Source organism: Clinocottus analis, unplaced genomic scaffold (assembly GCF_023055335.1).
Source record: "Clinocottus analis isolate CAN_PGR_092001 unplaced genomic scaffold, fCliAna1.0.p SCAF_21, whole genome shotgun sequence".
In the NCBI taxonomy this organism is placed as follows: Eukaryota; Metazoa; Chordata; class Actinopteri; order Perciformes; family Cottidae; genus Clinocottus; species Clinocottus analis.
In genome coordinates, this window is record NW_027175943.1 from 7,883,637 (window position 1) to 7,898,572 (window position 14,936).

The 14,936-nt window shown below is 41.1% G+C and overlaps 1 protein-coding gene across 1 annotated transcript in view; it reads right to left on the reverse strand.

The window, feature by feature from the left end:
• Positions 1-11,307, reverse strand: part of LOC137792489 (inactive ubiquitin carboxyl-terminal hydrolase 53) — a 29,784-nt gene extending 18,477 nt beyond the window's left edge. Inside the window, exons 1-6 of the mRNA XM_068588205.1 lie at positions 10,828-11,307; positions 3,984-4,666; positions 3,060-3,152; positions 2,743-2,877; positions 1,041-1,151; positions 87-169 (exon numbers count right to left, since the gene is read on the reverse strand). Of these exons, the coding sequence (XP_068444306.1) occupies positions 87-169; positions 1,041-1,151; positions 2,743-2,877; positions 3,060-3,152; positions 3,984-4,127 (566 nt within the window). The 5' untranslated portion in view covers positions 4,128-4,666; positions 10,828-11,307. The remainder of the gene's footprint in view (positions 1-86; positions 170-1,040; positions 1,152-2,742; positions 2,878-3,059; positions 3,153-3,983; positions 4,667-10,827) is intronic.
• Between the last annotated feature and the right edge of the window lie 3,629 nt (positions 11,308-14,936).

A 14,936-nucleotide genomic window follows, 5' to 3' on the forward strand; every position in this document is an offset into this window, starting at 1 on the left:
CTCCATGTAAAGTGAAAACAAAGTGGAGCTGGACAGATGACAACGGGGGAAAACAAAGAAAGTTTCCCCATCGCCCCGTGCCTTACCAGAGTGCGGTGGTGGAGACATAATGCACCAGCTCTGTAAACGGCAGTGGGTCGGAGGATGCCCCACAGCTACGGCACACAGACTGCAGAGGGGAGAGAGTCAGAGACCAAGGCGGTGATACAAAAATCAAGTCAAGCATGTAATTTCCCCCCCAAAAAAAGATCAGAAATAGTCACAGTCAAGAGAAATTAAAGGAAAAAAAACTCATTCATATAAACTGTGGCAGGAGATTATGACTTGTCTTGCTGCTTTCCTTGTGATCAGTTATAAACTGTGGGCTTTGTCGTATCCAACTCAAATGACTGACATTATAAAAGGCATTTCATTTAATATATAAAGTTATCAATCTCCCTTTGACCTAGGCAATCCTCATTTAGGCTTGGTAATATTTGCTTGATTGGGTGCCCTGAAGTCGAGGTGGAACAAAATCCACAGACTGCGCCCCGAAGGGATTTAGTCCAAAGGCGTATTATCTGTTTGATTTAGAGATAGAACCGGTCTGGGACATGAACAGTGTCAGTGATGGGCATCCCAGCCATGGGGAAGGGTGGTGTTGTGCTGGGATTTCTGGTACACCATCTGGGATTTATCTGCTGCTGCTGCTGCACTGTGGAATCGGACCAGAAACACCCTCCATATTCCTCTGGGTGGACCCAGCCTCAAAGCATGACGGATTGGATTTCTACTGTCTCCGACAGTGATTCATGTACCTGTCTGTGTGTGTGTGTGCTGATTAATCCTAACATTGGCTCGTGTGCTGTGCTTGTCCACACATTACTGTAGAGGCTGTGCAAACAAACACTGTATGAACTGACAAATAAATACATAAAAACAAAAGAGAGGATGAATTATAATTAACATCTCCTCAGACTGAATTTTTATATTTTTTTCACAAATTTGATGTCTAGGTAAACTAACATAATACTTCTCATGCTTTTTAACACCCTACTTACCTGCTCATAAAGTGTCATAGCAAACTTCTGATGTGTGATGCAAGACTTAGAAGTGCAGGCATCCGTCTCCTCAGGCACAATGTGCAGGTGGATCCTCTCCAGTATGTTCTCCTGTGACACAATAGGAGATGTATCAGGTATGGGACACTATTTCCAGCACCGCTGTTGTAAAACAACCCATTTACAAGAACCGCAGGTTGTTGTTTTTTAACCTACTTTTAGCACAAAAACGGTATTTCCGGGAGCAAAACGGCAGTGCAATCAATCGGACACATTGTTACACATCAATAGTTCAAATTGTGTCATATTGTAAACCCGACAGCGGAAGGAACACGTTTAAAGAGCTGGCAATCCTGCAATTTAGCTCCCACCTGTTTCTATGGAGTGCGTGTGAGTTTATAAAATATTAAGGCTGCGAGGTAGGCCTGCAAAGGTTACACGCACAACTTCACAGCCTGTTAACCTGACACTGTGCACATAAATTGTGCACATAGATTGTTCACTCGCACAGCGCTGCCAATGCATTACATGGTGAATGCTCAAGGGCAAAGATCTGCGTGGGATCAAGAATTAAGATCGTCTATAAAAGATAGGAACTTTGAAACGTAAGCTTTGGTCTTGGATGAATAAAAGTCACTGTTGAGTTTTAGTATGGGGTATTGGCAGGCAAAGAAAGGAACTAGAATTACCGCTTGTGGTTTTACGCCTCTGCCAACCAGTCAAGTTGCAGTTTCCATGCATGTCTGTCAAAAATGTTAGAAATTGATGTAAAATTGTCAGAATTAGCTATAAATTCTTCAGTGTGGGAAAAGAACGTGCTTTGAGGAGCCACAGTGACCTTTGACCGCCAAATTATATTCTGCTCATCCTCGAGTCCAAGTGGACATTTGTGCGCTATGTAATGGAATTTCCTCCAGGCGTCTCTGAGCTATCACATCCACGAGAACGGAGCGGACAGATAACCCAAAAATATAACGCCTCGGGCCACAGCCATCACGGACACAGAGGCATAAAAAAAAAGAAAGTGCTTTCTCTGCCTCCATTTTCATTATGCGTTACATTTATGAGTAAGTTCTCATTTGAGAAACAAAGTACACACACACATACATGTCCAAACTTGCATAACAGTGTTCACATTTAATACAGTCCCTGGATCTTCCATTCAAGAAATATTATCTTATCTCTCTTTGCTTATCTAGTGCAGTATAATTGGACTTCCTAGGTTGATAAACAATGACTGGGCATACGGTTATTAAGAGGTGATCAAACGCGTGAGAAGAAAATAAACTAATTAGGCCCGATGAACAAGAGAAAACAAGGTTAAAAGAAATTAACGAGAAAAAAGAAATGCTGCAGTATGCATTCTATATCTGATCAAAACAAAACAGAAACACAGATATAAGAAAATCAGACTGCAGTTCAAGGGAAAATACTTAGACATAGTATCGTAGCACAAAACAGAGAAGTTCAAACACAACTCTGGCGCTTATATAACCTGTCATGATGATATTTAGCGGCAATGTGGCAGGGGTTGATGGGAGGGGAAGGGAGGGACAGAAGCTCTTTCAGTGACCTCGCCAAACAGTTTGTTGCAGTGCATTACCCGAAGTGTGTGGCAGGGGAGCACACAAACATACACACATCCCTCTCCACATACACTAGTCTCCCTCCACAGGACAGACGTGTTGCCACAGGAACTTACAAAGCACTCTGCGGCATCATCCATGAAGCCCAGCTGGAAGCGATGTTCGTCCTTAAAGGTCTCTGCCAAGGCGTGACGCAGGTTGTCAGAGGGCAGGGCGCGCTCCCGACTGTGCTGGAACTGGGAGAAAATGCCCTGAAGAGGAGAACAAGAACGCGGTTGCACATGTAGTACGGAACTTTTTGTTTGTTTATTAAAACATTTGTGTCGCCCTCACTGCTCAAATTACGTAGTCCAGATATGTGAGCCAAACAGTTGCCAAATTCACAAGGACAGACTAAACTAAACCTTAATGCAAGCTTCTGATTGTGTTCTACCTTTAATGCACAAAAGATGCAGGACTCTCCCAGACAGAAGTGACCGGGTAGCTGCCTCAAGCTGCGCCGGAAGATATCCAGCTGCCACAGTACCTACACAAGGGAAAGAGGAGGTTACCGTGGCTCTTAAGACAATAAAACGTTACACTGAACATGATAAAGCTTTTTTAAGGTGGACAGGATCTCATGTACGAACTCTTGACAAATCCAAATGTTTTTTCTGTTGTTACATATGGCAACCAGACATCAGGACTAAGTCTCCAAGGTCATTAGGATGAGGAGTGGGCGAGGGGAAAGACAACGCCGAAGGTGATGATCCTCTTCAACAAGCTCATCGGTTGTCTCACCCTCTGAGTCACAGCCACCGAGCGTGACCTCACTGTGGCTCTGTCTGCAATAATGAACTAACTCGCCGGTGGACCAATAGTCAAAAACAAGACAGTGACTAAGCTTTAAAATTCCTAAATAAATAATGGTCATATTGTCGAGCAATAAGTGAAACAAATTAAGTTGAACAAGCAAGTGCCAGATTAAGAAAAGGGAATGTATGTAAAGAGCACCTTATTGCAAATATTATTGCAAATATTACAATTTAAAACTAATATATTTTTCTAATGATGGTAATGCTAGACTGTCTCTGAAACACAGTAGACTCTATACATTCAAATAAAGCTCAAAGCATGGTGCTCCTGCTTATTAATGAAAATTAAAAAAATCTAATTATAAACATTTACATAATGGCTCAAAAAATATGCCTGCACATACTAATTTGTTTTAATAACCTATGAAGAAGTATACAGAAACCTTTCTTAATTCCTACTTAATTGCTCCCTATTGACAGGCACATAACAGATATTTAAATAATTTCATGGACTTTTGAATTGGATCCAGCCAAAAACAAGCAAATCCACTGAACACACCTACCTGCACAGCGCTGTTGAGGAAGCAGCTGTTCTGGCCCGGTTCGTTCAGCAGTCCTTTGGTGGGGGCCAAAGACAGCATGCTCCCCGGTTGGTAGGATTTCCCCAGATTGCCCCCCGGCTTCCTGAAGAACTTGACCCATGCCATTGGATAGATGGCTCTGTCTGTAGACAGGTGGGACGGTCAGGCCGCGACAGGGCAGGTTGGTGCTGGGATCAGATCCCTCTGCCCCTGAAGGAGTGACTCCCCAACAGTCGCGGGTTAAGTTATTCCACGAGTTGCAGCAGCTGCCCTGTCACACATGGGTTTCTAGTCCATTTCCGCAACTCATGTAGAAGATCCTTTGACTTTGTAAAAGGCCCACCCCCTACCACCAAAAAAAAGTAATAAAAAAAAAAGGTCAACAAAAAAAATATTACAATCCAAGTCTTTGTTTTGGGAAGCCTTTGATGATCAGCGGTCTAATACTGATGATATGATGTGTTTTGATGACGCCGTCACATGCCACACTCATCCTGTAGTCCGGCTCTGCACAAACCGCATCAGAAGAGATTGTGGACGTGTGCAAGCCAATTCTGCCACATGGTCCTGATGCTATTTAAGAAGTGCAGCTGCACTCAATGGTCCCTCTCAGAGGTCCATCCATAGCAAAGACTCGTCCCGGCTGCACAGGAAACACGGCTGGGCTGCGTTGGAGGAACAAAATCGGATGAAATTAGATTTTAAGGTGACATTATGGAGTTTATTATCATTTGCTGCTTCTATTATGTCAGCACTATTGTTTTCTACGATGTTAGATTGTTATTTTTGCCACACAACATTGAGTAGGAAAGAAATTAACTTCACTGGACTGGATTGTACTGTACTACAGACTTCATATCTCTGCTCCATCGGGTTAGATGTCAACAAAGCTTATATATTAACTTTTACAAACACCCTTTGCACTGGAGGCGTGTCAAACTGAAGTTGGGCCTCACCTGAAGTTGCACATTAACATTCAGACAGAATTATTTCAGTTTCGTAAACATTCTGTGACAACAGCCAAGAGATATTTATAAGAAACAAAAAAAAGGTAATGTTGACTCGGAGCAGACCGAAGTTGAGTTGGTTATTTTGCTGAACAATAAGAAAAGGAAAAAAAGGCCTTTGTTTTATCTGAATCATTATTTTAATCTTCTAACTGCCCTATAGATTCATATAGAGCTGTGTCCCTTTTACAAAACAGCTACACTGTAATGTGTTTTAAACAGTAGAGTGTTTCAGCTCCAGATGTGAGCCCAAACTGAAACTGAATTGTGTGTGACGTGAGATTTTAAAAAGGCCCAGACATAAAATAGTGCCTCAAGTTTCTTCCGTGTCCCATTTTGTCCGTTTTCCCGACATTGTCATTCTTTTCTAAACTCAACTACAAAAGAGAGCTGGCCCAACCCATTTTATTTGTACATGAGATAAGCAGTGGAGGACACTACAACAGACCACTGAAGCTGCAGTTCAATTTATAAAACGTGCACTCTGCACCTACGAAAGCAGCACTGCACACAGTCGTCTACTTTAAGATTTTTAATGGATGAATACGTGTGTGTGCTCGGTGAGACAATGGAAGCTGTGTCGAGGTTATCACAGTACTGAATGCCCTAAGAGGGACATACTACATAGCCACGGCCTGTATGCTTTAATATGCATATTAAGAATTGTATGGGATATTCATTCATGTCATTTTGAAATTATACAAAGCTTGTTGTGTTTTTATTGAAAAACAAAGCAAACTTTTGGCAACAAAAAAGAACAAAGAAGCAATAATGAGCAATAGTTCCCTGTGTGACCCATGGTGATTCAGCCTCTTTTAGACCCCAACACCTTAAAGAATAAACCTCAAACATATTGTTATTCAGTGAGAGGAAAATAAATAGTACTGCCCTACTTTGCACAAACAATGAAACTTCCCTCTTGTGACAGTCTCCAGCAGGACAACAAGTTTCAGTCAAAACCAGTTGGACAACATTTCCATCTCGGCATTTCAGGAATCCACAATGGATGATGATGTTGCAACAACAGTACCTTAAGGTAGGTTAATGGTGTAACGTGAGGTTTAGTATTTACACATACAGTTTGCAGCCGTCTTCACATGACTGAACTAATGCTCTGGGTTTCTACTTTGTACGTTGCGTCTGGACTCCATTGCAATCAGCATTCCAAAGCAATCACTTAAGCTCTCGGTTGCTTAAGAGCTGCCGTTTCTGGATTAGTTTCAGGCCCACCTTTTCCAATGACATCACATGCCCCAACATGTCGGTACTATTTGTATGTTTCATCAGGGAAAATTAAGCCACGGCATGTATTGGGACACTGCTGACAGCGGCAAGAGTAAATATGGCCCTGCCTTTCTAATCCAAGAAATATTATTGCATTATGGTGGTCCACTTAAAAACTGCCAATCTCACTCATGCTGTCTTTTAGTCTGAGCAGAATTAGCACTTGCTGACTACAATTCAATAAAAGGCAAAGGGTAATTTTTTTTACCTCTTCATAAAAATACTACCTTTCCTTTTAACATGTGCAGCCTTGCTGAACAATAACACACATTACTTTCACTGTTATTTCCTTTCCCTTTGTAATATGGCGAGGTCATTGGTGAAGACGTGGTAACATTTCTGCCACATCCAGGTTTGTTTCCGCCACAAGAAATTACAAATTACATTCCAGGCTTATCAGATTAAGCATGACACTTTTCATCTGACAACATCATGTGACCGGCCCCATGGAGTTTTTGCACTGCAGGACAGGCGCACATTTTTAGACTGCCTGAGTTACAATCCAGAGAGGTTACAGTGGCACATATGAAATATGAAGAGTTGGAAGTACAGATCCACATTGTCTGAGCCAATATGAAGCTTATTTTTTTGTACTGTATTTTTTATGATGCTGTTTTATGATTTTTTTTTCAATAAAAGTACATATTGTCAAAAATGTGAAAACAGATCCCTCATAATTAACTAACTGAATGCAGACGTGATATATTGGTCTCCTTATTTATAAACCTACTAGACCCTAGTGACTGGTCACAATATTGTCTCGAAGCCAGGTTGACGTCACTCCCCAACGTAAGCCAATACGTCTGTTGACGCCCTTCTGTTTCAAGTCTCAGCAGTGAATAAAACCATTTTTTATTCAGGCCGATTTCCTTCTTCGGGTCATCCTCACATGTTTGTCCAGTTTGTTTTTCCCTTCATACAACCCTCTGGGTTTATGTTCATATGATAGTCAGTTCAACACTGATCTTTTATACGACAATAGCTGGATAATAAATGGCCCAGACAGGGCTGGGTTTTAAATTTAGCTCAAACACGTGGGGTTCAGCCATATGCAACGCTGTAAGATCAAGAGCTGCGTGTACGAGATAAAATGAAATCGTTGATCCCCGTGGGAAAATTAGGTCACGACTGCAGCAAAAAGTAATATTCAGGTAAACAATACCAAATCAAAGCACTTCAGTTTAAGTACTTGATGGTTGTCCTATTTTCTGCTATTTCATGTTCATTGTTGAGATAGCTATCCCTTTGCTAAAAAGTTTGAGTAATTGTATACTCCATTACCTAGCATATAAAACAATTCTCTTCCGTTCCATCACTGCAGCTTCAGAGGACATGCGTGCAACAGGCTGCACAATATAGCATAAAGCATGAAAGAAGAATGTGTTGTACAGATCTAAGAAGCCAAACAAAGATTTGACAAAGAATTTGACTTTTTCTCTCAGCAGCACCAGTACAGGAAGTCCAGTCTCCGTTTATAAACAAAGGCCTACTCACACTTTGTCAGACAAGGTCCTTGTTGGACTTGTTCCTTGTCATGGAGACCATGCTAAGACAGCACCGTGGAGCAATCAGCCAAAGGAGTCAGTAAGATGTGGGCATGTTTGGTGTGAACGCTTAGGGAATCGGTTGCTATAATCAAACTATTAGTGATCCGTTGATGGATAGCCTCATTAGGAATGATTCAATTGATCTCCTTGATATGGTAATGAAAGGAGTCCCTGATGAATCCATCTGTGGTAAATTGAGTCACAGCCATTCAAGGTTTGTAAGATGTGGAAAAAGGAAACGCGTGGTAGAAACGGCACAAAGAGAGAAGAAGCGATCGATGTATGCAAAGAGGTCTTTGTTGGAACAATTTAGCCGGCGGGTTCACTCCCCATAACGATGCCGACAATTCCCTCTAAGTCAGTTCTTTCATAAATTGATGTACGCCCAACCTTTTTCTCAACGCAGATCAATATATCCTGCCTTGAACCTGGTGAATTATCACGCTGCATGACGGCCGAGAGCGTTCCCCCGTGTTACTCCTCAACTCTGACTCACTGTTGATGAATGGCTTTCCTTATGTTCAGCAGCAACTTCAACTCCTGTGGAAGCACAATATTCTGCATCCTTTTATCTTCTATTTTTACGGGAATTATCTTAGAGTTTTGAATGTATTCAAATAATCTAGTATTATCAGAGAAATTAAATCTTTACCTTTACATAGATCATTTTGGAGTTATGTTTAGTCATACTTTGTGAACTATAAAAGTTGATAAATTAAATATATCTAACATATTTCCCACCTTATTTACACTTTAGGTCCACACGGACACTTAAATAAAATGCTGGTTGATAATATGATTATACGTTCTCTAAAATTAAACTGTTGTGTTGCTAAAGTAACAAACAAAACAAAAATGTTCTAAGTTACAGACTTTTTTGTAAAACGAATTATATGAACAAACATTTCTTTAACAGATGATTTGTGGGGTATTAGCTACAGTACATCTGAGAATGACGTAGAAAGCGTCATGCCCGCAAAGTCTGGGAAAAAGCAAACGAATGGAGTAAAAACTACTGAGCAATGAAATATATTGTGTTATATTTTAAATTAAAAACTACAGTTTCAAATTCTGAACTGCTCCTACTGTAACACAAACTTGTTATAAGTGACCTTATCTTAGTTAGTTATGCCCCACTGAATATAAAATCAGTTCCTGTTATAGTGACAATTAACATTTGGGCGTTTTCCATGTTGAAATTGCCTTCAGAGTGAAATAAAAATATATATAGAGAGAGTTATTAATGTGGTCGTGCACACTTTTCTGATGTATGTCTAATATGGTAAACACAGAAACAAAGTCAGATTTTTATAGAGAAGTCTTACATATGGCAGCCTCCCACTTAGACTTCCACTTTTTTGCTGTTTTTCTTCTAAAGTGGTGAACTAAGTGTCTTTTTTTTCCACTTCACTTACTCTCTTCTCCACTGTCGACACAATGTGCTAATTTTCGAGGATTTAGTGCATTGGCTTTCCACAGTCCTCCCGTCAGTCTGTTTATTCCAATTAAAAGTTGGGACTGGGCAAACACAAGAGTCTGGAAAATATACAAAGCACAAGTAGCCACCGCATTCACCAGAAGAAGCAATAAAACACGACCCTGCATGCGAAAACACTAAAAACAGTGAAACTTGCCTGTAACATTCCCTACGGACTGGACTGCAGACATGGCTTAAGCCTTCAGGCAACAATGCTGCGGTCGTTTCCTGTGTGGGCTTCCTGCTCAAAGGCCTGCCGCTTTCCAGCACACGGTGACCGTGTTCAACCCTGTGAAACTGAACAGGTCACCCACACCACGCTGAGTCACCCATTATTCCTTGCAAAGGAAAAAGGGTGGGGGGGACAAAACCCACAGGTTCCAGGATCCCATATGGCAAAGAATCTGATTGAAAAATAACATCCTCCTCTCCATTTTTATAATTGCTTCTTCAAGGATGCAAACCCCAAGTCAAGTGTGTATCACTTCATCAAAACCACACCCACACATAGTAAATTGAGCAAACAATGCCTTAATTTAAAAAAGCACACTTACTCCAAGAATTCTTGCAAAACACAATGATGACAGAAGGTTTACTGTCAAAACTGGTTCTTCAGCATGCTTCCGTATTTAGTTCACCATCTTGGTCCTAATGGAAATGTTCCACAACCATCAACATAAAGGATGAGTGTGCATGGTGTCTATAGGGGGTCTGATGATCTCACTGCTTCATCACCACTGTGCTAATGGGACATGAGGTGTGCTGCGTTGTGAGGAGGGGGTGGGGGGGTCTTCTCTAGATGCGTTCACGAGCGAGGAAAAGCGTCAGTAATCGAGATCACCTCAGAACTTCTGAACGCTCTGTCCAAATATAAAACTGGGTGAGCAAAAACAAAATGCATAATAACGCAATGTGAAACTGCTTAGTACACAACCACAATAATAACAACAAAACACAGCAAGAGTCTTGGCAGTTGAGCTTAAATCATTAAGTGACACGACACCTCAAAAGACAAAAAGCTTGACGTTTTGGTCAGTTAGTGCGTACATGAACGGACCATGGCAATACAAACTGGACGCGAGATGAGTGTGGTCACCTCAGGCTCTTCCTAGCTACACATTTTAAATACTTAAGGCAAAAAAAACGACACATAGCTTACTAGCTGTCAACAACAATGCGACTGTGGTCGACTTGTAAAAGACAATTAAATATATTCGTCTGTATAAACGTCAAAATGAACAATAATAATAATTTTAAAAAAAGACTAAACAAGTCTTCTCGTGTTGTTTTTTTTACAAGCCACATGTTATGACTTAGCTTAACACCTGTGCTAACTAAGGCTACCTGGACCACCAGGAGCAGCTAATGCTAGGCCTTACCTGGTTTCCGACTTACCTGAGCTCCAGGTAAAACTACATTTCCGCCTCACGTATACCGCTGCCGAAACAACAACAAAAAAACGGCACAAAGTTTGAAGAACTATCACAACTTCAAATAAAAGAGCAACTCACCTCAGAGAGAGAAACTCAATAACAAGATAGTGCGGTAATATCCTCCAGTGGAAGCAAGTGTTGAAGTATTTTCGTTGAGTTTCGGGGAGAGAGAGAGGGGGGGTGAGACGCCGTGAAGTCGCTGCCTCAAATGTAACGTTACTTCACAGCAGAGCCGCTGGAAACTAAAAAACACCACCCGCAACAAAATAAAAAAGAAGAAAGTATTGTGTCCACGCCGCTGAAACTTCTGGCTCTTTTATAGTGTTTCTTCTCTCTCACTGAGGACACAGCAGCCGTCTCTGTCCACCAGCGATATATTCCTCGGAGGCGTGCGGCGCTGCTGCAGTTCGCTTGATGCGCGGCGGTAGTGAGCAATGGTCGCTCGGTCGACTTCGGCACCTGAAATACTGGATTAGAGATGTTTTCGGAGCTGAGATGTCAAACCCCGCCTCTTCAACAGTGTATTTACTGCAGTCTGCCATGCTACTGTACACCACTGCCACAGCTACACGCACACACAGACACACACACGCGCACACACGCACACACACACACTTCCAACACTTGCAGAGCGGCAACACTGCTGGCAGACACGGCACTGTTTCTTCATGGTGCAGGGGTTGAGAGTTAGCCCAGTGCGTAGTGTTAACTGCGCCTTAAACATATCTGTAAAAGTAGCCTGTCTTTCGAAACCGAGGGGGAAATCACTTCTGCCTTTATAGTTCTTTTTTATTTTGCTGTTTTTGTTGTCTGCATCCAAAGATGCAAAAAAGAGAGTCCCACAGCCAGCAACTATCCCCAATAGAATATCCGCACACGGCGCGTATTTAGTATGCATTGCAGCAGCGTGGTGGTCAGTAAACACGTGTACCTGTGTGGCTTCACCCCAGCAGTGTGATGACAATTATAACCCTGATGATTATGAACAAGTGAGAGCGGAGGAAAGTGATGTAAGGCTCTTGTTACCCAAACACCATCTGCCTGATCCTGTTATATAAAGAAAGCAACGAGAGAGACGTGCAATTAAAGCTTTTCTCCCACCTTTTTTGAAGAAAGAGACTATACTTGTGCTACACGATAGTGCAACAGCCCTATCGTGTTGCATGGCTCAAGGCCCCCAGCAAGCTGACCACATTTTTAGTTGGAAAGATTATATTAATTAAAATAAGTAGTTTGGATTGCCTCCAAAAGAGATGGGTTTTTTTAATTGGGTATATCATTACGAGATCAGGAATGATATCTTTGATGTTTTATTAATTTATTTCACAAAACATTTCCACAGTGGGTAATACCATTTTAACTCATGCATTGACCCTGAGTTGTCCTGATTATAAATGAGAATAGTTATTATTTACAGAATCACTATTTATTGTAAGTCCAGCATAATTTTTAATCTCGCTAACATGCCTGATTACACATGCAAGCGGGCATGTTTTTTTAGATCATCAGGTTGCTTTTGTTCGATTGCTATGGAGGAGGGATCTGTATCATAGTCACGAGCACTTTTCCTCACACAGGTCATTTGTCTTTGTAACTCTTAAATTCAGAATACATTTTCTGATTGTGTTTAGTATAGTTTTAGTTATTATTTGATTATTTAACTTGCAATGCTTACTGAGACTAGACTTAGTATCAGTAAAGTGTTGTGTCGCCTTCGATGGAAACCCTAAAACCAGGTTATATGTTCAACAAAATTTGTGTTAAAGGAAGAGTTCTCTTGAAAAAAAAAAATGTTGGCACAGTTACTCATTATTAAGGCTGAGGAAACGGTACGCAATGATCAAGTGTGCACCGAGGGGTCACAATGCATTCGAGTGGTTCAGCCTTTCCCCAGGAAGTACTTGAAAGGGACCATTAAGAAGACAATGCCATTTCCCTCCCCACACATTTCCTCAGGGGACATATAATGCTTCCTCTTAAAATGTAAAAAAGAATGTGGTAATCATCAGTTTGAGGGATGTGAGCTTGAATGGTCTTGGTTTAAAAACTTACCTTGTAACCCTAAACTAAAATAAGGACATTTTTTAAATATTTATTTTCCTTTTGTAGTTGCTTATTTTTTCATGACTGGGTTAACAAAAAAAAAAGTATTTTGGCATCAGCGTGGCGCTCTGAGCAGACAGAGAAAAGATTCACATGATGAAGTTGGGCATTCCCACCCTGGCTGTCGGCCTCCTCGCTTTGAAGGGCTGCCACTGAATATGTGAATACTTATACCCTCTATAAATTATGGATCAGAAAGCGCGAACAGATCAGGGCTTTAACAAGTTCCACAAATGTAAACTTTCCTTTTCTGACCTCGGTGGACAGCCTGCAATTCAGCCGCTGAATCTGACAATTTGCACACTGTCAGCATTTCTCCCTCACTCCTAGCCAAAAGTCTAAAAAAACAACTCTATTGCACTGTCCCATCACTGCCTGGCTGTCATGCCCTTTGAATGGCTTCTGTAGAACAGCGGCTCATTGACTTTTGAATATATACAATTTTTGTATATGCTTCATTTTTGCCACTCAATATGTATGGCAACAACGTAAGATTAATCTGATTATATGTGTAATTTACCAAATGTGAGATCTTGAACTCCAATCAACGACCCACTGATCCTACACCGGTTTAATGCTCTTGTGGAGGGCATTTTAATTTTAGATGAATTAGCGAGACTTTGCCAGCGCTGCAGAGAGACAGTGCACGCAGTAAATGTCCCGCTGAGAGCAGGTGCCATTGCCCTGACTCCTCACCTTGAGAAAGACCCCAATGAACAGCGAGAGGTCTGCTGAACACAGCAGATAAACATAAACCTGTGTCCTCTCTTTGCCTGTGCTGACCTTTTTTTAAATCATTTCAACAGCACTAACAATAAAACTAGCATGCATCAACTTTTAGGGATGAAGTTTACTTTTAATGAGATGTGTTTTATATTGTTTTCTCTCACTCTCAAGGCCAAGTTGTTAAATTCCCTTTTTTATGTCTGTTACATAGATTCATTGATGATCTTGATTGGGTCACTGCGCAGCTAACTTCCAATTCACCCCAAATGTGCTGTGCCAGTTGAAGTGAGATATTTTTAGCACTGTTGTCTGGCTTTTCAATCCATATTTACTGTACTCAAAGGGAAAGTGGGGCAACAATTCTAGAACCGTACAACTTTTTTTCCTGTGCATTCAGGGTGGTTCTGTTATGGCAAAAAATAAACCGTTGTTAAATGTTAAAATGTATTAGAAATGTATCAGATTAATCATAAAGCAAGACGCAATATCTTTAACACTTTCTGATGAACAGTGGGTGTGTCGCAGAATAAAATACACATTTAAATGAACAAAACTACAGCTTTTTGTGCCTCTCTGGACTCATCTGCAAATGCAAAATTGAAATGTCTAATCAAAATGTAAACTTAATCTGCTCCTGTCTCAGTCTGGGTAATAATAAATGCCCTAGTTTGTGTGCATGTTCGTGTACGGCCACGCAAACCTGGATGTTTGTTGTGTCATGGGAAATGCAAATAATTAATTTGAATCAGCTTGTACTAATGAAAAGCAATATGAGGACACACAATGTCCTGGCGATGCACATGAGCACAAACAAATATGGGATATTTGTCAAGACCACATTCATGTGAGTAGGGTTTCTCAGGTAGGTAAGGTTTCTCAACTCAAGCGCTCAAAAATGCCTTTTTGTCACTTTCTGCAAAAAACGCACAAAGTGGAACGATTGAACAAAGCAACGCTTAATGTTTTCCGTGAACACCATTTGTTGTGTGGCAATTGAATTACTACTAATGAGGAACCACACGGTAGTGAATGCCCTGTTGTTACATAAGAGATTAGACGTGCTCGAACGCCACAATGGGGGCCGTGGGGAGGCGATGCCTCTGAAGCGACTCCTGCTATATTTAACTGGGGATTAAAATCCAGTGTTGACAAGTTTTTGTGCAACGGAACCCCACCTACCCTCCTCCGTCTCCCAAGAAAAATTCAGCTGCGGACATTTTGTTCAACTACTTTATTTGTTGCGATATCTGGAAATGAAGTTCACTGCAGTCAAATTTCAAAATACGGTCCCACCCTGCAAAAAAAAAAACATAGTTCACAGAATTCCTGATAGGATACAACAATAGGTCTTCTTAACA